The sequence below is a fragment of the Typopeltis vanoorti genome, chromosome 9, assembly GCF_054136105.1.
Source record: "Typopeltis vanoorti isolate ZY-2024b chromosome 9, IOZ_Tvanoo_1.0, whole genome shotgun sequence".
NCBI lineage: Eukaryota > Metazoa > Arthropoda > Arachnida > Uropygi > Thelyphonidae > Typopeltis > Typopeltis vanoorti.
In genome coordinates this window covers 27,719,545-27,742,456 of record NC_143557.1, presented here as the reverse complement: position 1 = coordinate 27,742,456, position 22,912 = coordinate 27,719,545, and the positions used below count along the sequence as shown (strand labels likewise).

The 22,912-nt window shown below is 34.2% G+C and overlaps 1 protein-coding gene across 1 annotated transcript in view; it reads left to right on the top strand.

The window, feature by feature from the left end:
- Positions 1-541: 541 nt before the first annotated feature.
- Positions 542-22,912, top strand: part of LOC150102939 (glutamate receptor ionotropic, NMDA 2B-like) — a 173,188-nt gene continuing 150,817 nt past the window's right edge. Inside the window, exons 1-2 of the mRNA XM_090397451.1 lie at positions 542-1,065; positions 12,882-13,066. Of these exons, the coding sequence (XP_090253577.1) occupies positions 610-1,065; positions 12,882-13,066 (641 nt within the window). The 5' untranslated portion in view covers positions 542-609. The remainder of the gene's footprint in view (positions 1,066-12,881; positions 13,067-22,912) is intronic.

Below are 22,912 nucleotides of genomic sequence, written 5' to 3'. Positions count from 1 at the left end.
TGAAAGCTTAGTGGGGTAACGACCTGTTTTCTCTATCAACACCTCTCAAGTGACTCTTCGATATTCCATAGCTAAAACGCTTTGAAGACAGCTAATAATATAAAAACGTTATGTCTTTTTAATCAATACCCTCCAGCAAGAGATAAGCGGCTTCTTTTCCAAAACATGGAGCAAAGCAGTATAAATACTTTTATTGCATTAAGTAGACATAAAATAGATGAGTAAGCATATGAGTAAACTTTCGAATATTTACTCTAAAATGCAATAGGCAATATTATCTTTATTTTTGATATTTGTAATGTTTAGGAAAGACTTTATAAACACTTTACGATGTTAACGGGAAAAGTTTGAAAGTAATATCGTTTTGAACAAATATTTGTTAATAAATAAAAATAATCATTCAATTTTACAATTTTATTTTTTTGTTTTTCAGTTTATATAAATTAGTTTGCTTTTTTCAGGAATTCTAGTGGATTGGGACATTGTGTTGCTTTTGGATGGACTACGTACGTTTCAAGATAAAGGATCTGTGATGCCGAGTTAGTGCAATTGAGAAATAAAAAAGATAAAAACAGGTTGACAGCATCGATATCAACTAAATGTGTCAGCATGTTTTACAAAAAACGAATGTTATTTACTACGGCAATCGTAATTTTATCTACAGTATTGTTTGGAGCCAAGGAAAGTGTAAAAAAAAAAAAAATAATATTTGGAGCCCTGATTCCGTATACATATAGAATTACCGTGGGGAGACAAATCGCCAAAACAATAAGTGATTCGACAGATCTTATAAACAGGAACCGCATTTACAATTTCAACTTTACCGATTATTATCATATTAAGGCAAGTCCAGTCCTAATGATGACCCAGTCTTACAGCCCAACAGAAGTCCTCAACACGCTTTGCACTCACATTTTGCCTGCGAACATCGTTACTATCATACATTTTACCAACGATGGAGTTTATAGTGACGATTTAGCGTCGATCCAGTATACACTGAAGCTTAGTGATTACTTGGGTATTCCTGTTATAGCTTGGAATGCAAATAATTTTGGGTTAGAACAGGTAGGATGCATTATTCAAGATTAATCCCATATTTAATAAATAATTAGTTTTTAGTTGTGACTCGAAGTGTTAAGTTACATTTATTTTTATTTAAAATATAGTGTATGTTCTAACGATAACAGTTTTGTGACATATTTATTCTGACATAATAATTCTGAATTCGTAAAAATTCCATAAGCATGTTTTATACCTTTTTTAAAGAATCAGACTTTATTTTCTTTCTTTTTCACTAATCCAAATAATTCTCGCAACAAAAATTGAAGTTTCACTAGAAAACAAGGATTGCCGGAGATTATAAAGAAGTGAAAAATAAAAGATTACTTCCATTTATAAATAAAAAAAGTACAGTTTCTGACTTCATGTTACTGGCTTTACAACAAGGAAAAGATCTAAATACATACAGTAAAATTAATAACAATAAAAATACAAATTAATGCATAGCATAATAAAATATCTTAGTTATGTTCATTACTAAGGAAAGATTATCATTTAAGATTAAGTTGAAAAAATATATAAAATCACAGCCAGTTTTAAGTGGTGCTTAAGAGTTAACGAAGCACGTGCAGAATTAATCTAAACAGTTGTTAATTATAAAATGGTCGTAGTAGTGCACCCATTTGCACAATTACAGTATCCAAGGTGAATCCAGCACAACAGCAACACAAGTGTTTGTACTCTGAAGATATGATTTAAAGAAGTGATAGTGTCAAGTTTAGAATGGCCAGCAGCTCCTACAGAATCGGTAAGGTCTGAATTATAGAGAGCACTTGCAAGAAAGAGAACATCAGCTGAGGGAGAGCAAACACATTGAACCTCACTACTGAAATTTTGGTTAATAAACGGGGAAAATACCACTACCCGTTACCATTTAGTGCAAGTGGAGCATTGTGAAATACTCCCTGCGCATATTTCTGCAAAAACAAGGTATGTGAAATGATTGAGGGTAAGAATAATACTTTGTCTTCTTCCTCCATTCTCCATAATATTTATTATTTCCCCATTTATTAGATAGGACAGATAAGATCTTTTATCTTATGCGTAACTACAGTCGTAGATTTTTTCGGAATTATGGTCAGCTATCCTAAAATTAACTTTATCGATTAATTTATCTAATACATGAATCATTGCATAATCTTGTTTATGACATGCTTAACTCTTCAAGTAATGAAAAGTTACATTTATAGCTAAAAAGGACACATTTGAATCAAATTAACGTACGTATTGGTGGTATTATATAAGAAAAGGTATCTTACGATTCCATATTTGTCATTTATTTGTCAAAAGCCATTTGCTGTCTTCTCCAGATAAAATGATAGCTTATATGAACCAAAGATGTTGAAAAACCTGTTACCTCTTCAGAATTGCACACTAATTGCTTAATTTCTATCTAATTGTTTCTAATGCTTAATTTCGTTGTTGTTGTTGTCGAGTCCATTGAAGAGCTTCTAGATATGACCGTGGATCTGTAGAACTGATTTGGCAATCTGTTGAACTTTGATGGAGTAGAGCTTTACTCTAGGGTTATTGTCAATTTTCTGTAGAATAGCAGCAATTGCTGGACAAGAACAGATATGGGCAGGTGTTCAACTCCTGGACAGTTCTTGCAAGTTTTATAGCTCCTACTACCGTCTGGCTGAATTTTCATGCCTTTAAAATGTTCCATCCTTAGTCTGGTGATGACTGTGGTTAATTCCCTACTTTCAATAATTTCACTGATTTCATTCTTCTTCTTTATAGTTTGTTGTATCAATCTTATTTTGGCGACAAAGTTAGCATCAGTTAGTGATAGTGGGTGTAATTTTCGAGGTAAGTGTCTTGCGTCTTTGCTAGTCTGTCTGCTCTTTCACTGCCTCCAATATTTACATGGGCTGGTATCCATTTCAGTGTGCAGTTCTCATTTTTCAAATTTGAAGTTGTTAGTAGTTCATGAATTTCCTGTGAGTTTTGGTTTTCCAATTTTTAGTGCATCATGTGCAGATCTTGAGTCGCTGTAGATGGTTATTCCTTCTGTAATGTTTATTACTGGATATGAGAATATAGAAATTGAGAGTTGTTTGTATGGCTTTCAAAAGAGAAGTTTAAAGCTATTTTGTCAGCTGTGGTTTTGATTTGAGTTTTCTTGCCTCAAGGCAGAGTTAGAAAAACCCCTGAATCTCCTTGGTTGAGGGCTTCATCAGATGATCTATCAGTTTAGATTATTTAAGTTCGATGCATGTTGGAATAAATTGCATTAACTTTTACTTTCATGTTTTTTCCTTTCATGAAATCTGAAACCCAACTTAATGCGTTCGCCCTTATTCCAGTATTGCATAATTTCATTAAACGAACGAAAAGTGTTTTCGTTTGCTTTTAATGAAACCCTTTACAAATGAGTGGATGTATTTAGCGCTCGAGTAAAATTGGTGATTTTTATCAGTTTTATTCTTTTTTCCTTGGAAAATTTGTGTTTTATACTATATTAATGCATAGTGTTTAGTATTTAGAATTTTCATTGCATCCTTTATTACAATGATATTGAATTATTAAATACAAATTCAAGAAACGGAATGCTAACAAGAACAGCAAAGTCGAGAACAAGAAGGCTTTCCCCGCAAAACAGGATACTGAGGGGATATGGGATATTAAAAATGATTTAACCTAAGAAATCACACAGTTAAAAGAGATTATTAGATAGCCGACGGGAATTACAGAAACTGGAGCGGCGTTTAAGGTAGCATAGGGAGGATAAGAAAACTGAGCAACAAAATTAGAAACTGTAGGGCAATGAATCAATTTACCTGGCGTATAACGAAAATCAGGTAGGTCAGTTGTCAATTATCAAAAGTCAATTATAAAAAGAAGGATATCGTTGGGTATGGAGACTGCAATAAAACATGCTGATGGATGCCAAGATTATAACATCAAACTTTCTAGAAGCAAAATTTAAAAATATAAAAACTGCAATTGAAAAATGAAACGCAAAGCAAAAGAGATCTTAATTTTAGAAGATAAGACCGACTTAGCTAGAGATAGGTTTAGTGTGAAAAAGGATAAGAAAAGATTGTTAGAAGAAGCGAGAATGAGAAAATGAAAATCGTATGTATTGTATAGATATGAGAGAAATGCATTACGAAAAAGGCTATGATGGAAAAGGATTCAATTTGTAGCTAGTGTCGCAAAAATGGATGCGAGTATTTGAATATGTTGAGTGAGTTTAAGGGAAGAATGGATTTGTATAAGACGGACGACCTATACTTGAATGCGTTTGGTATCAGGAGTCCTGAGAAGTTATTAATTAGTATGAGAACTAACACAGAGAAACAGGGAAAATAGATTATGGATGGAATGGTGAAAAATACGTAACTGGAATGATGTTATGTAACTGTGTGCATGACGGAAATGGGCATTATCATGGAAATGATTATGAGGAAGGAACGATTTTTCTTTCGTCCAGTTCTGACTTATCTAGCATGTGCATATGACTGGAAAAGTGAGCCACTAGATAAGAAGAGAGATCTGTAAGTCATCTAACTGTGTCACGTAGACTGCACACAATTGTATACAAAAAAAAAAAGAGTGAAGGTAACTTATTAAGTCTGTACACGAATACTAAGAATATAAGAAACAAATGAGGAGTTTTTTCCCCTACATTATTGAATACATTGGTAACGCACATTTTATGCATTAGTAAGAACTGGATAATAGAGGCAGATATACTAACTGGTATCGAGTGTAAAGGGTACAGTATTTTTAGGAGAGGAGGGGAGTGCTGGTGATGATATTGGATCTAAGATCCAGTGTAGAGTTGAGACATATAACTGCAGTTCTAGTAACGGTCTTCTAGTTGCAGTGAATTCGAAGCGATTTGATGTGACGAGGAATTTAACCAGTTCAAATAAATAGTGCGGTGTTGTTACAGACTTAGTAGATCGTTTGCTAGTGATGAAGAAATGCATTAACAAATCAAGATGATGGGCGTCAAACAAGTAATCATAATAGTGGACTTTATTTATCTGATCATTGATTGACTATCAGTGAAATGTTATCACAAGAACGAAAATGAATTCATTGATATGTTGCGAGACAATTTCCTCAAGCAGTATGCGACAGAAGGAACTCGAGGGCAAAGATTGTTAGCTCTTATGATAGTATTAGAAGGATTTCATTTAAAGACGTATCTGTTCCAACTACGGTTGGTGACAGTGATCATTCCATAATGACTTGGGAAGTAACTAACTACAATGGGGGTAAATTATGACCAAATGAGGATTATGCTGGGTTCTCCGCCATAGTATCGATAGTTATATGGAAAGGACATCGCTATCGCATGGGAAGCTGTTAAAAATAGTGAAATGATGTAATATCCAAATGTCTCTCTCTAGAGCTCGAATAATAAATACATTAGGAGTGACATAGTCATAAAGACGATGTGGAAGTAATACCGTGTGCATAAGGATGATGTCAGTTATGAAAATTAAAAATTGCAGGCCAGAAGAATCATAAATGGACAGAAGAATCATTTCGTAATCAGACAGCTTTCTGTCTGATTACGAAACGCAAGTGGCTCTGCAAGCTAAGGACGACCCAAAATAAGTCTAATTATGCTGTAAGTAATCGAAAGAACGAATATAAAAGAATAACTCTACTGAATTCTGATGGTATTCGGGTGATACATGCAGAATATATGGTGAAGCTAATGGGTGTCCATTTTGCTAAAAGCATGCTAAAAAGTGTTCAACTCAACTGGGTATTCCTTTGACCACTATGTATAATTTCGGTCTCAGAACAGGGACAGTTCCATTGGAGTCGAAATAGAAAGAATATGTGGTAATACCATTGCAGAAGGGTGTTGCGAAGACGGAAGTATGCAACTATTCACTCAACAGTATCTCTGGAGTGGTGGTGAAGATTTTGGAAAAGTTGCTTAGCGCTCGCATACAGAAATGAGTTGACAAAGAAACTATGCTTGCAAAGAACAGCATGGGTTTATATTGAAGGGCAGTTTGAGCAACTTTCTCACATTCTATAATAATGTTACCATTGAATTAGACAGAGGGAAATGGATACTCAATGATCATTTTTGACGTTGCTAAGGATTTTGTCAGATTATAACATGGAAGATTATTGCATAAATTGGAAAATCTTCTCTTCTTCTTCCTTTATGTATTGGGCTTCGTGGCCCTTTACGATTCGACGGGAATTCCCACTGAATAGGTCTATAGTTGAATGTGTTCATTGGGCCGGTTTGTCCGTTCTGTGGTGACGAAACACCCAAGTTTCCGGATGAAAATCCCCCTACCTCCATATGAGACCGCCTCATAACTCACCTTTCGTCGAAAGAGACATGATGAAAATTCCTCACGTCACAGACGGGAATCGAACCCAGGTCTCTCCGACCAAAGGGCTTCGACTGTACTAACTGAGCTACGGAGTCTCGAATTGGAGAATATGAGTTTCTGTCATAAAATATTAGCGTAGATAAGAGGATGGCTGACTGACAGATATCAAAAGTGGTATGGGTGGAAGTGAGTCTGAAAGATTTAAGCTAAAAATGCTGCACCATAAAAATCAGTCCTTGGTTCATTATCATTCAATCCATACATTAATGACATTTGGATATATGTGACAGGTGGCGTACAGCTACGTTTTTATGATGCAAAGATAGGCAGGATCATCTGGAATGCTGCTGATATGCATTAATTGCTGTACATTTTAATATACTGGAATGTGGGTATGTGAAAATGGCTATTAATTTAGTGTTACTAAATTTAAAGTTATGCATTTTGGGTGATTATATTGATGTAATTTTTGATTATCGCCGATAATCGATTATTTGATTGATTATTAAACTGATCATTATTTGCTGGCATTATTCTAGAAGGAACTGATCAAGGTCTTGGAGTTTTAGTAGAGAAGAAGATAAAGTTAAACGGCCAAATAACAAAGGTTGCCGGCTGGTTGGATGAGTGGTTTACTTGCCCGCTCTCCAACCAACAGCTCACAGGCCTTCGAATTCCGCTGTAGGCATGGATGTTTATGATTGTCTTTAGGTGGGAGATGGATTTCTTTACCCAGTGTGAGACCACTGTCCTCTTTATTAGAGGCTTGAAGTGGCTTTAAAAAGTTCTATGTTTGTTCTGTAGAGCAGGGTTCCCGGACTATGAAAAATAAATTCAAAATTGTGAATATATATATATAATTGATAAAATGGGAAAAAAATCCGTAGCCCACCCACTATACAAATGTACTATAGGTTTACTAATAACCTTTCGTGGGTGGGAACAGCATAAAAAATACAACTTTCCAAATAACTGAAATGTAGCTACGAATCTTGTAAAGATAAGAAAGTCATTTTATCGGGATTGTGGAATTCACTTCATGAAAGGAGATTGAGAAAACTGGACTGTTGACACAAACAAATATTAGGAGGGATGATTTACCAACATCTGAAAGGGTCATACAGATATTAATTGATGGAATTTTTCATTTTATGAAGAGGGGAAAGGATATAATAAGATTTAAGGATAAGCTATAACAGTCTTTGTCCCACTGTTTTCAGTCTCCATTCAAGAAAAACATCTTAACTTGAGTTCTTTCTTCTCCTTAATGGCTAACCCATACTTGATACAGATATACAATAGATTCTGTAGCTTCTATGTTGATGTTAAAAAAATAAAAGGAAAGAAAAACTTACACGAGAAGAGAAGAAGGTCACGAAAAACAAATATTAATCAAATTGTAATAATCTCTGCCCATTTAATTCATTTAAAGCGAGGAGAAAAGCCGCATTTAAATACATTTTTAATTATATTCTCCATTTTTAAGATAGTAACACTTACAGATGAAAGAATGATATCTATTTCGCCGATCATTGATACATTAATGTTAAATGAAATCTGAAGAGAACTTTGTAATGGAAATGATCGCTTATTTATGAGCTACTTGCAATGGCGTTTGATGACTCAGATGCTAACTCATTCTTAAAAGAGTCGTGTGCTTTTAAGTTAAAGAATGCGTTCCGTTTATTTTAATCAAATTTTTATTGATTTAACCACGTATTATTTCCGAAACAATTTCTTAAATATTTTCATAGCAACCAATAACAAATCTGATAGTGGCCATTTTCTCATTTTCTCCTAAACAAATCAGAGCCCAGGGGCAACCGGCTATGTACCACCTCTCTTTTTTTGTAACAATTTCTCTCTTCTAAACGATGCACATGATGGCTATTCTATGCTGTGGAGATTTATATCAGTTCTGTCCCAGAAGGTTCATTACAAATTAGTACCGAAGTCGCGGAGAAGAAGGATCAGAAAATCATAATCTCTGTCCCATTTCTTGGAAATTTAATACTCTCTTTTATTAACTCTCTCATTTTATTTTCTTTCTTCAACGCTCTTTTATACAAATCATGTTCCGTTACATATCGTGCCTTTTTATTATTTTTCAAAAATTAGTCATAAAATACTGTTCGTATTTAATCTCTCGTTATACTGTACTGTGTAACTGTACTTATAAAATACGTTATACAGTACTGTACTTATAAAATACTGTACATATTTAATCCCTCGTTAAGCCCATCTCTTAGGACGGGGAAGTAAATGAGGGAACATTATTAAGTTATTTCAAAAATAACTTAATAAGTTATTTAAATATGCCATAGGCTGATTGTTTTGAATTTGCGATTGTAATCTTCAGAAATACTGTTCGTTCTTGGGATTTGGATACCAGTATAGTATCATGAAAATTAAAAACAAAAATAACTTATAATAAATTTCTATGATGTTAAATTAAATATATTTTTGTATATTAAATGCATTTGGCAGATTTTGTTCTTAACTATTCTTGTGGTTCACCATTGGACCTTAGCTTGTGTGCTATGAAACATTCAAAAATACATTATATGCTCAGTAGACGTTCATTTCCTATAAACAGAAAAATTATTTCCTAAATGTTTGTGTTTTTTATAGTTGACGAGTACTGTGTTGTGTGCTTTTTGTTGCACACAAAATGTGGCAACTTTGTTTCCTTACTCCCTTTATTTAAAACTCAGGCTACGAAAATACTCCTGGAATAGAATGCTTTCATTTATTTCATTTAAATTTATTTCATATGTAGTAGTATTGTATTATTATTTATGAAATGGTTTATTCCCGAAAAGGGATAAAAAGAAGAAGTGATGAATTTGTACAAAGATATTTGTTGTTATATGTTGTAGATATAAGTCATTAATTCTGCGTGTGCACAAACGTACAAGAGAAACAATATGTAGCCTGAGAGCATGGCATTTTAGGTAGAGTTCGCTTGTTGTTGATGGGAATAATATGCATCATGCCTGTTCACAGCAAGCGCTCCTGGATGTTGCTGAATATAAAATTGTATTTCTTCTTCCTTATCGCTGCCTTACGCCGGACGCAGACACAGGTAGTTTGCTCTTTAGTGTGTTGTGCATTAAAGTTTTGCATGTTCGTTTATTGTTTGTATTTTGTTTATTCCTATTTGCATGGAGAAACATATTAGGATATAAAACAGTTAAATTTTGAACATATAAAAGTTGTCAGTGAAGTCTCAGTGTGCTCTGTGTTACTTACCAGTAAGAGACCGGATTGCCATTTACTCCATATTGTTATTTGAATTGAAAAAATCGGTGCTGTGGCGCTAAGGCAAGGAATATGTACGTTACCCGTTCTATCCATGTGAGATACGAGTAAATCCGAATTTACATGAAAAAAAAAAAAAGAAAAGAAAAAAACCTAAAAGCTTCATCCGTCTGCTGGATAAATTGCAAAGTACAGGTATCTTTCGCATGCTTGAAAGTAATCGCATTGTTGCCCAGATATGGAATGCTTCAAAACATTTTCATAGAAAACCCTCTAAGAAAAAAGCGCAAATCACGTACCACCAAAAAGGGTTTCGTTCCTTGCTTCAAGCATTGAAAATTATCCGATTTCGTTAAAAATGGATTAAAGCGGATATCATTATTATTATTATTATTATTGTTGTTGTTGTTTGGAATGGCGATAAGAAATGCCATAAATGAATGTGCCACTTGATAACCAACTAAAAGAAAGGCGGTGTTTATAGGTCAGGACTTGGAATAACTTCAGTGTTGTCGGAATTCAAGTTAACTTTCATCTGATCCAGTCAAATGATATTTGAGTTGATATATGCTACTAGCAGTTTGATTTAAATGATAGCCTATCACTGAGTTAGCCTATTTTAATCGTTTTTTTTTAATATTTTGTTAACCAGAATTTATTTAGAATTTATTTGGAATAAATCCATACATCCTCCACAGCAATAAATTGAAGCAAAAGTTTTAATGCTTATAGGGACGTTTTTTTTTTTTTAATATTCTTGCGAGGTTATAATACTTATTGAAATTCATTCAAAGACTGGAATATTACAATGATATGAGACCAGAATGACGGAATGAATATTTAAGCGCAAACTAGCATGTATCATTCACAAGCTTGAATGTAGTCGCATTGCTGCACATAGAGTTGCACATATACGGCATGCCTTAAAACATGCATATAGAAAATTCGCTAAGAAACGTACGTAAATCGCCAATCACATACCACTAAAAGGCTGTGCTTTCTTGCTTCAAGCAGTATTCTTTTTGGAAAAAAAATTAAAAAAATAATAATTAATTAATTCTGCCTGCTGCCCCGAAATTATTTCTCACAAGCAAATTCCGAAATTATTGCTGACATGCTGGTGATATGGATATGAAAATAACATTATTGAACTATTTAAACATCAAGCAAGCAAGCAACATTTCCATTGCATATTTTAGGTAGCAAGCTGCCAGGATTTATTAGAAAACACACACGTGTTAACCCAGTTAAAAACCCAGTTATAATCAAACATCTTGTCTCTTATATTAGAATTCAATATGTTTGTCAATTTTCAATGGGTGCTTCAAGCACCTATTCTAATTACAATCACCGTGCTTGTAATTAGAATAAGAATTACTCTACTCCAAATATCTCCTGAAATTTTGGTTATATTTGGTTATATTAGTGCAGTGGAAGGGCCAACGGTTCTTTATTACTTTTGTTTAATTTTTTATATAATCCCTACTCTAGAAAACAAAGCGGAACTTTTTCATACCACTGCAATCTTTAAAAAAAAAAAAGGCGGCAAAGCGGTCTTCACACACCAGCAACGAAATTCATCCCCCACCTTATCGCAAGCATCCAATGACACGCCAGGATATGAACAGTCAGAATGTTGGTCCTAGAGTGGATAATTTAACTATACAGCCAACTAGGCCAACAGCAACTGCATCCTAAACACTCTTTATTTACGTCTTTTACTTCAAAGCCTTATCTGCCTTATCGGCATTTTCTGCGAGTTCACATATTTTTATCACAGTAACACCATAACAGACTGGTATTTTGTTAATTATTTTTACAAGATTGAACGTGAGACCAACGATTTCCCTGTTATGTGCTTTTCACTGACGGAGCGATAGTGAATCGAAATGGTATTTTCAACTATAACAACAATCACGTGTTGTCCAATGGAAACCCACATGAATCTGTCCAATCAATAAATCAGCAGCAGTTCTCTGGAAACGGAGACTGGTCATCTGTTTTGTTAAACTAGTTTATAATACTTTTCTTTCATAATGTCAACAAACTGGTAGAAAACATCTTCCATGACGAGCTTTCTTCACCTGCAGGAGAAACCTATTTTCATTCAAGATGGAACTCCACCAATTTACTGAAAGACAGATTGATCCAGGTATACCAATTGGCCTCCGCAATCATTGGTCTTAAATCCTGTGGATTTTCATTTATGAGGTCATTTAAAATGATGCACTCTCTCTCCCATTGGAAAATACATTGGAACGTGGTGAACACGGATCTTCCATTAGACACCAGCCATGAACTTTCGAGCATGATAAATTATCATTGGTGAGATTTCTCATTGTCTCCGTGACTGAAAACCGGGTCATTTTGAACTCCTACTGTGATCTATGTTACCTTCTATCTGCGTTGATATATGTTACCTTCTAGATAGAAAGTAAACTTGGAAACGCGAAGTCTCTGGGAGTAATGTTTATTGAAACCTTTTCGTTCATTTTTAATTGTATAATATGGCTTAAAGTATATAAAGGAAGTGTGGAATTATCTTGTTTAATGCCTAAGCGTAGCATGCCTGTTGAAAAATCAGAATTACAGTTTAGACTGCATAACAGGATCCAAATTTTTCCTCATTTCAGTTGCCTTTATTATTCCGATTTATTGAGGTAACTACATTTTACATGCTGCAGCTTGAAAACTGACAGACATAAATTTAAGATTATTAAGAAATCTCTTATAACTGTTATAAAGTGTCTATAACTGGGTTTTGCTTATGATGTCCTCCAGCTTAGAAATAAATTCTATCAACACCGTTGTCAAGCACTGTCAGAAACGATATGTTGCATTTTTGCAGAGCTGATCTCTCTCTCTTTCTCTCTCTCTCTCTCACTCTCTCTCTCACTCTCTCTCTCACGAAAAAAAAAGGAGTGCATGTAAACTTTTTGCATTAAAAAATGAAGTACATCATATTTTTATTTCTTGACTTATAGTGACTATGAAATTACCGCTTTTAAAATTAGTTAAGAAGGCTGCTGGCATGGTAATGATGCATGTTTTAATAGAAATCGTTTTGAGTTTGTTTTCTGAAATTTAATATTAAATTAAATGTAAGTTGAGTACTTATCTCTTCTGTTTTTTTTTATATGACTATCCGCTTCGTGAGAGGAAGAAGAGATAAATACTTTCAGTATTCAAAATTTCAGTAATTCCTCACTTATTGACGAAACGTTTTCTTTCATGCAGCGTGGGCCAAACTCAAAAGTATTACAACTTGCACCATCTATTGTGCATCAGTGCGAAGCAATGCTGGACATCCTGAGACACTATGGGTGGAATCATTTCTCTGTAGTAACATCTCAGATAGGAGGCCACGATGATTTCATTGGAGCAGTGAGGAATCAGGCTCAGAAATTGAACAACGAGTTCAAGTAGGAGGTTCTAAAATAAGTAAAATGTTTTCAGTGTTTATGGATTTCGTATTTATAACTAAGAATCTAGTTAACAAGAAGAAAGCTTTTAATGTCCATTAAGATTAGGCAATGCTAAATTAAACAGGGAGAAAGTAATCAAAATAAAATAAATAATAAAGGGAAAAACCAAGCATATATGCTAGTATTATGCTTACATTATGAGAATAATTTGTTTTTTTTATTTATTTTTCTAAATATATATCTCCCGATTCACTTAAGGAAGACGGGAACGTAGTGCAAGGACCGATAGATTAATATTGCCTGTTTGAAATCATTTGCGCGTATTTCAATCTAAAAGGAGCATTTGCACACTAAATAAGCATCAAAAATACGGCACCCCATTAACATAATTTCATGTTTACCAAAGAAACGATGATGTAACGTTCTTCAATTACCATTTTCTGCTTTGTAAATTTCAAGAATCTCTAGCATCCGTGAGTTGGACTCCAGAAATTCTGCTGTAGAACAAATATAGAACTTTTTATAACCATTTCAGGCCTCCAAGTACTCAGGTGTTAATCTCACGAAGGATAACAAAAATCAGTTACAACTTAAATTAAAAAAGACAGGAATTAATTTCTTATCATTTATATTTGCGCTTCGCCTGAATTATACTGCTTTAAAAACTTTAAAAACCATATTGCCTAAAAAAATTGTTGTTATTTTTATTTTATTTGAGTTTAGTTTAGTTTTTAGTTTTATCATAGTTTGTATAATGCAACGCAAACAAACTGTTTATTACGTGTATTTATTATGCTTATTATGCAATTTCTATAACTGACGATTTCAAGTAGAAAGCGAATAAACATTCAAATTTTCGAATCGAGCTCAGAGTCACGTGGTAGTACTCAAAAGGTTAAAAGGCAAAAGACTGGCTAGCGAATCGATTTGGAAGAAAGTTCTTTTCGCGAAGGAATAAAGTTCAAGCTTGGATATCTTGTAATGTCTCAAAGACATCATGTACATAATTTCCCGCGAGTGAGAATTATTTTAAAGCTTGCAGAAAGCTGCAAAATTACTGATATTGCCAGTGAGTTTGGAATCTCACGTAGCGTTTTATCCAGGTTCTGAACAGCGTTTCCAACAATAGAATGTGTTCCAGACGTTTGGTAAGAGGTCACCTTCGCTCTAACCCGGTGCATGAAAACAGATTTTAGGGTTACAACAAGAAAAGGTAATCGAAGCACTACGGCAAGTCAGATTGCAATTCGCCTCCATTTAAGCACAGGTACGAGGATATCTCAACAAACTCTTTCATGAAGTCTGCAACAACTAGGCCTATACGCCAGAAGACCTGTAATCTATGTCCCTTTATCCACAGTTCATCGTAGATTACCTTTTAAGTGGTGTTGTATCCATAAAATTGAACAAGATACTAATAGGTTAATGTACGCTTTACAGATGAGAGTTGTTTCTGTCTTGCCTCCGATTCTACACAAGTCTGATCTGGTGTGAAAGTAGTATATTCACCGATGTATTGATGTATTCACCGAGCTTCAGTGCTGGAAAAGAGGTGCTATGAATGGTGAACGATATTGAAACGATGTTTTTTAACGCCTATTCGATTATTCCGTGCTGCTGTAGGCGAAGAATTCATTTTTATGGATGACAATACCGCACCGCATCGTACAAGAGCAGTGGAGATATTTCTGGAGACCGAGCATATTAGTCGAATCGAGTGGCCGGCACCCTTCCTAGATCTGAATCCCATAGAAAACGTTTCGGACGCAATAGGGAGACTGATTCCTGTTCGATATTTCCTTCCAGAAAATAAACAATGCCGTATACATGCTCTGAAGGAGGGGCAGGCTAATTTGTTCCAAGAACTCCTGAATAAACCTGAATTGTTTGCTATTACGCTGGTTCGACGTTGTGAGTACGGAACATGCCCACTTCGAGCTGCATCGAAGTAGACATATCTATATTCAAGTGTCTCTGCACATACCTTTCTTTAAGCATTTTACATTAATTCCTTAGCTACGTCCTTAGGAAATTTGTAACTTTTGCTAAAAACGTATTTCAGTTAAATTTGTTCAAATTAAATTGAAATCCTGTTTCAATTTCTTTAAAAATGTTAAACACATTTTTGTGTAATATAATTTATTAGTATGCTGGTAATAAATGTGTGTCCATATTCGGCTGTAGTCATTAAATTTTTAATACAGGTAAAAATATCATTCGTTCTTGGATTTTGGACAACAGTGTATGTACTGGTTTTCATAAATTAAGGAACAAAGAGAAATATCACTCAAATATTACTATAACTCAAAACCTATACATGTTGACTTTTTAAGAAATTCGGTCAAACGTTGTACGATATGAGATGTGAAACAAACACACACAAGAAATGTAAGTAAATAGTTCAATTCAGTAACAATTGGTACTTGAAAAGATTTGTAAGATAAACTGGTTGTTAAAAATCAGATTGTTAAAATGCCTCAGTAAGGAATATTACCAGTCACAGCAATAGAGTGCGCATAAGGATGTTTCATATTGTTACGATGGTGTCCAGGAGTTCAGTTGGTAATACAACCATTGCCCCTACAAAGCTTTCCTAAAATTCCTTAAGGGTTTGGTAAGAGGAGGTGAGAGCAGCAATACTTCTAACTGCAGCATATCACACGTGCTTAATACGATTTCGTTTTAGGAGACCTGGTTGGCCAGTTCATGCACACCATCTTTTCTTGAAGATATAGGTCTATGAGCGCCCATCGCCAGAAAGGCCGAACATTACCGTGTTGTAAAATAAATGTCTCCCTTATCATTTCCTCATACACAAACATACAGGTTCAGGACCACAACTCTAGAAGTTGCAGCAGCCATGATTCCGCTAGGAATCTCATACAGGTCGGTGGATCAGCCTAATGACATGCCTTCCCAAATCATCACTCTCACAACCATAAGTGTCCCTTTCACGGATATTAGAGGGATAATAAAGTGTATCTAATTCGCTCCAGATCACAGCGCGACTGGTATCCCATTACAGAGCAAATGGGACGCGTTTCTAATCAATAACGACTCTCTACTGGTCTATGTTCAGTAAACTTGGAGTCTAGTTCATTTCAGATGTTCTCTTCTATGGCATGGGGATGAAACCTTCTGCTCTCAATGGAAGCAGATACGAATGTCCTTATAGCGGAAGCGAAGTCATATCGTAGTAGATTCGGAGAGGCAATCCCCTTTCGGCGAGCAGATAATCGCAGATATCGATCACCCACTGCGGTTGTGTCCAGTGTCCTTCCTTTATTGTATCTTCGGGATGCTGTTTTTAATTGTTTGAATTTGTTCCACAATATGTACGAGTAAACCATGGAGTCACATGCAACCATCTGGCTACCTCCGTGTAACTTTGGCCGTTCTTTAGACTTACAGTGGCTCGCCACCTGAATTTTGAGCCATATCTAAGAATTTCCTATTGCGAAATGTTCTTGTTATCATTCCAGATCCGAAACAGAAAAGCACTCCTGAATATTCCCTTTCATGCCGTTGTTCAGATGCATATACCGCTGACAGCGCCACTCATTTTTACACAATAACTAGACTCAGCGTCACTTTGGACATGTTTTTGTCAAAAAAGACTTGGATATCTCTAAATCCAGAGTAATTTATTAAAAAAAGGGTGGCACACCATTTGGCAACTCCTATAGGTACAGATGACCTGCTAATGCTTCTGCCTGGTATCTCCACTTGGGCCTGGCTCCCACTGAAGAGACCTCAATAAAGGTCGAAACTAGTCTGGGTAGTGGCCCTTCCCTTAATGCATAACATTAGACATATCTGCAAGGAGATGTGTTTTGCATTATAGGAGATACTGAGATAGGAGTGTTGGTATCTTGCTCCACCTTTGCAACGAGTTGCTCTAGTGTTGTGCCACCTTACCCCAGTCTTGAAGATACTTTCAGGCGCGAACTTTGTTTGCTCACACTTGGATAAAGGATTAAACTAATTTTATTATAAGACTTGGATATGTTTTTTTCTCTCTCTTTTCTTTATGAGATATCGGCATTTTTCTTTTATTATTTCCGTAATTTATGGAAACTGATGTATACAAACTATTTAAATGTCGCTCACCAGACTTTCTTTTAATTAGGAAAGAATAAATAAGTCGAATCCAATATCTAGAAAACTCGGCCTGTCTCGTTTCTTAGGGAAAAAAAAGATAAATTTCAGCTTCAGTACTAAAAGCTTTAACTTTTGGAAGTTCCAGATCATTTATTTTTATTAAAGAAAAAGTATTAAATAGAATTTAGTACTCTTTTTACCTTGTGTGTTTTTTTCCCCGCATATACATTTGCGTTTTCTTGCAAATCATAGGAATGAAATACTACTCCTTTATTTGGTTATGTCTTCGTAACCTCCTTAGAAAAACAGACTGTTCAACAGTGAGCAATGATTGATTAATATCCGCATTTCATACAGAGAATGCCACAAAAAGTGCTCAATTTCTTCCATATCTTTTTTACAAATGATACTTCCCACTGAAAGGTTCAGTCAAATAATTCCACCGCTCCATCAAATCCTATAAAACGTTACTTATTCCCTTAATTCACTTTAACATTTAATCACGTTAATTCACTTAAATTACTTGTGAATACTTTTCAATCTCTTGTGAGCAGGATTGCTGTTAATCATATAAAATTAATTGCATTCTAAATGTGATTGTTTTAAATTATTCCCTTAAAATGATATACATTTCTAAAATAATATAAATTATAATCAACTGCTTGAGTGGCACATTCCTTTACTTCTAAAGAGAAATCATAAAACAACGAACGCATCGAATAAATAAATATTTTAACGCAGTAATGCAGGATTTTCCAAAGCTGGCTCCACAACTGAAATTCTAGGACTCGCGAATCTTACAAACATTCACTTATTTTTTTAAATTAATGAATCGATAATATGATGAGATGATAATTATGCTACAAGTGATCCATCATACCAAACACTGAAAAACTCTGCAGTTCAAAACAACAACTGCACTGTAATCATTAAAATGAACTTCCTTTTCTTCATGTTTATTTTAAAAATTGGGTTTTGAGGGCTCCGCAAAAAAATTGCTTGCTTTAGAGCTCGAGGGCTCCACTTTAGCAAGAAGTTAGGGAACCCTGTATTAATGCATTCAACTTAATTTTAATTGCATAATTTAATGCATTAAATGCATGCATTTATTAACAAAATACTTGAACGAGTCTATTAGCTCAATAATATATTTTAGAACGACACACATGTGAAATAGTCATCCATATCGCTCACGTATTTATACATACTTTCACCTCTCCACATAGAGAGAATACTCATATTTGGAAACAAAGTTAATTTACTTGGAATGCAGGCACCGATTTTTTTCCTTGAAGCAATGAATGAAGTAAAAAGAGAATATATATTCAATCTAGAAGAAAATCTTTATCTTCGATTATGTTGCAGAATGTGGACTTGACGATGACTGGTCATTTTCTTATTAGAAGAAATGGCTTGTGAAAAAGTTCTCCGTAGATAATAAACCTTAAACAGTAGTAGAATTCTCTGATCCATTGGTTGGATCAATGAAGTAGTGTTTGGAGGGAGAAACATGACCTTGAACTTGATGAAGATTACCGATATAAGAAGGATGACCTGGAGCATTATCTAGAATTAATAAAATTTTAAATTTTACATTTTCTTTCATACAATTGCTTTCAATTTCACTCGCATAATAGATGATTAAGGCATCCACAAACAATTTTTGAAACATCCACGACTTCTTATATCACGACTAATGAACTGGAAGAGTATGCTTCCTAGTGGTTTTGAAGGGTAGTAGTAGGGTAGGCACTAGTGACCAGATCAAGATCACGATAAATAAGGAATCGTGACGTGTTTGGACGATGACGTCATTGTGTGTGACGTCATGGATTTGGAATGTTTGGAATTTCCCTGTGGGCATATGTGTCAATGGCTACAGTTCTTGTATTTTGGTTCGTATGGAATTATGGGTGATGGTAGATAAGGATTCGTGTTGTGATTGGTGGGACACTTTGAACCAGATGAAGATCAAGATAAGACAAGGGATCGTGTGGTGGGTGTGTGTTGTTATGAGATGAAGATCAGTGACGTCATTTGTTAGTTGTAAATAAGGGACGTTGTTGTTTTGAATGGAAAGGGAGATATATTAGTGTATAAAGAATCGTGTCGTGATTAGTTGACACTTCTGACCAGATGATCAAGATAAGATAAGGAATCGTGACGTGAATGTTTGTTGTTATGAGATGTAGATAAGTGACGCCATTTGTCAGTTGTAAATAAGTGACGTTTATTGTTTCGAATGGGAAGGATGATTTTAGTGGTTAAGGAATCGTGTTGTGATTGGTGGACACTTCTGACAAGATCAAGATCAAGATAAGATAAGGAATCGTGACGTTAATGCTTGTTGTTATAGAGTTTAAAATGTTTGGAATTTTGCTGGGGCCCTTGTCTGTCGGGACATCACATGGTGTGTTTGGAGATATTTAGAGATAAGAATCGTGACGTTATCTGTTTAGAAATTTCTGGGGAACATATGTCTCTCTGTGACATCACATGGTGTTTGGGTTTGGCTATGGAATTGTGGGCGATGTTTTTGAGATATTGGAATTTTCCCAGGGTGACACACATCTGTCATGTTTTGTTTGGTTGTCTATAGATGACTGTACTAAATTCCAATACATTATGGGGTATTTCTTTCCTGATAAAGATTGGGAATTCGTAGAATAAAGCCGTGATGGCGGCAGTGTTTAGGGTTTCTGAATATTTTTATTATATACTAATGTCACTCAATCATACAGTTGTTATTTTTTTCTATAGATGACTGTACTAATTTTGCAATACATTTTTGGGGTATTTCTTTACTACTAAAGGGTGGGAATTCTTAGAGTATATCGTGATGATGGGTGTGATTAGTTTCCTGAATAATTTAATTATAATAGTGTCCTTAATAACAAACACACACACACACACACACACACACACACACACACACACACACACACACACACACACACACACACACACACACACACACACACACACACACACACGCACGCACGCACGCACGCACACACACGCACGCACGCACGCACACACACACACACACACACACGCACACGCACACACACACACACACGCACACATTAGACATGGAAATTCGCTAATGTATCCATGTCGATACTCTAATATGTACCCTATGATTATTCTTATTAAAAAAAAACTATTCAGTGTTAGAATTACGCTTACCAAAACATACGAGCATAGATTATTGAAATTACAATTAGCAATTGTGATGTTTAAGTTAAAAAAAATTAACTTACATTTCTTTCCAGAATGAGAACATCTTGGTACTATGCTTTTCTGAATAATATAATTAAATGGTGCTGTATCTACGGTATTTTTAAATAAATAAATTAAAATAAACGAACAGCTAAATGGATTACAAAACCTTTTGTATGTGTTCTAGAAATTCTAATGATAATTTAAAATTACTTACAGCTTCCCAGAATGGCTCTTCTAAATACAAATATTCCAAAAAAAAAAATATATTCCAAAATAGTGGAATTTTATATCCAAACCACAACACAAACACAAAACCACAAAGAACAAAATTTCTGTAAATACTGCAACCTGAAATAGATGAGTAGTTCTTCCTTTAGATTATAGACCATAGATGCTACGTTATCATCAGGTGCAATATCTCCCAGCGAGTGGTTTTCTTCAAAGGGTCTTTCATGAAGATGACATGAGTCACATCCGTAAATTGCACTATTGTTCAAAAGGTAGCATTTTCTCAACTTTGGATATTTCTCAAATACTTACATATGACTAAGTGTTTAGCCTTGACGTGTTGGCAATGACACATATCCTAAAATTATTTATTCTTTGTTGCCTTCGGTATTTATTGGTGTAGTAAATTAATGCTTACATTAATTTTTTAAAACCAATATTGACTATTAATTTTACCTGCGATTCCTTGTGCACTTAACCTATTTCTGTAACTGAAATTTATTTATTTTATTTTAGCATGAGTAATTTTAAGTAACGGATATTTGTGACAATCAAGGTTTTGAAATCGCCCTTACGTATTCTTTTAGAAATTTCTTTGCCAGCACAACAAATAAATAGTTATTTCTTATTATTTCAAATGAATATTAGCTCTGTAATATATACTTTGTTAATTTCTATGTTACCTTTTATTTGACTGTAATATTATTAACAAATGGGTTTATAAAATAGTCAAATTCTTACAGTATTGTAACTTTTCAGGTGAAATTTTTTCCTCTAAATTCTGTCTATTAATTTAATACCCGATTATTCCTTTTGCTTCCAAGAGTTGAATATTTCAAATGAATATTAGCTCTGTAATATATGCTTTGTTAATTTGTATGTTACCTTTATTTGACTGTAATATTATTATTATTAACAAAAGACTCTGTAAAATAAAATAGCCAAATTCTTATGGTATTGTAACTTTTCAGTTGAAATCTTCTCCACTAAAATTCTGGCTGTTAATTTAATACACTATTATTCGTTTTGCTTCCGAGATTTGACAGTTTCTTGAAATATATAAGGCTTGCATGAACAAATAAGACGATTAATTCAATGAATCAAAAAAAAAATTCTCTGGTTACTTTGTGGCATGAAATTTCACAAGAAAAAAAATGTTATTCTCCTTCTTAAATGTGTATAACACATAAATGACACCCAATTGTTCATTTAAATTTACACATTTTATTTGAATAAAAAATTATTTACAAATTGTATTTACTGAATCTAACAATACAGAAAATAAATAAATTGAAAAATACATCAAAGGTTCTTCCATGCTTGTGGAATTACCATCATATGGTTTTTGACAATGTGACTCTCAACTGAAAGTTAATTTTTTTCATTTCGTGTTCTCTGGGAATTATTACTGTAGTAAAATTAAGGGTTGTATATATATATCTTTGAAACCAATACATATACTTCTGAGAATTATTAAAAGCACAGAATCTTTCATTATGTTTTCAAAAGCATTTAAAAGTACATGTTATGTTTTCACGTTTTGGGCATCCAATTTCATTTAAATCAAGAACAGTCCTCCCTATTAACCTCGTTAATGTTTTTGATTTTTCTCTTCCTTTGGCAAGTAATATATGATATTTCCATGTTGATTCTATCATCCGATTTCTTAGTTTGTCCAAAGATAGTGAACCAATTTCCCACTTCAGCTGATGGTTATATTTTATTAACCAAGAATTCTGTTTTTTAACTTTTTCAGGTAATTCTTTCCAACTACAAGGTGATTTTGTCAATGCATATCTTACACTAATTCCATCAGAAATACAAATTTCTTTAGGAAATAAATTTGAACTCATATTCAAAAGAAATCGTGCATCAATTATAGCAATGATAACTGAAAATTCATATTTTTCACCCAATGTTGATTTTTCATTATCGTTTTCCTTCATTCTTCTTCTTCTTAGATTACTTCATATGCACCACAAATAAATAATTATTTATTATTATTATTTCAATGCTTATTAGCTGTGATCATGTACTTTATGGTGACTTTCGTTTACAAATTCTAAACAATTAGAACTTTTCACAAAGAAACTTTCAAAGAATTTGTACCTCACCCATTATTTTTACATTGCCAAACACAAACCACCACAACACAAAACACTAGCTGCATTGGATGAACGATTACTTTAAGTCCAAACTCATTCGACTATATGGTATTTTCTTATAGTACTGTTGACACTTACCATGCCCTACCCTGACAGTTCATTGAAAAAAGAACCTTTTACACAG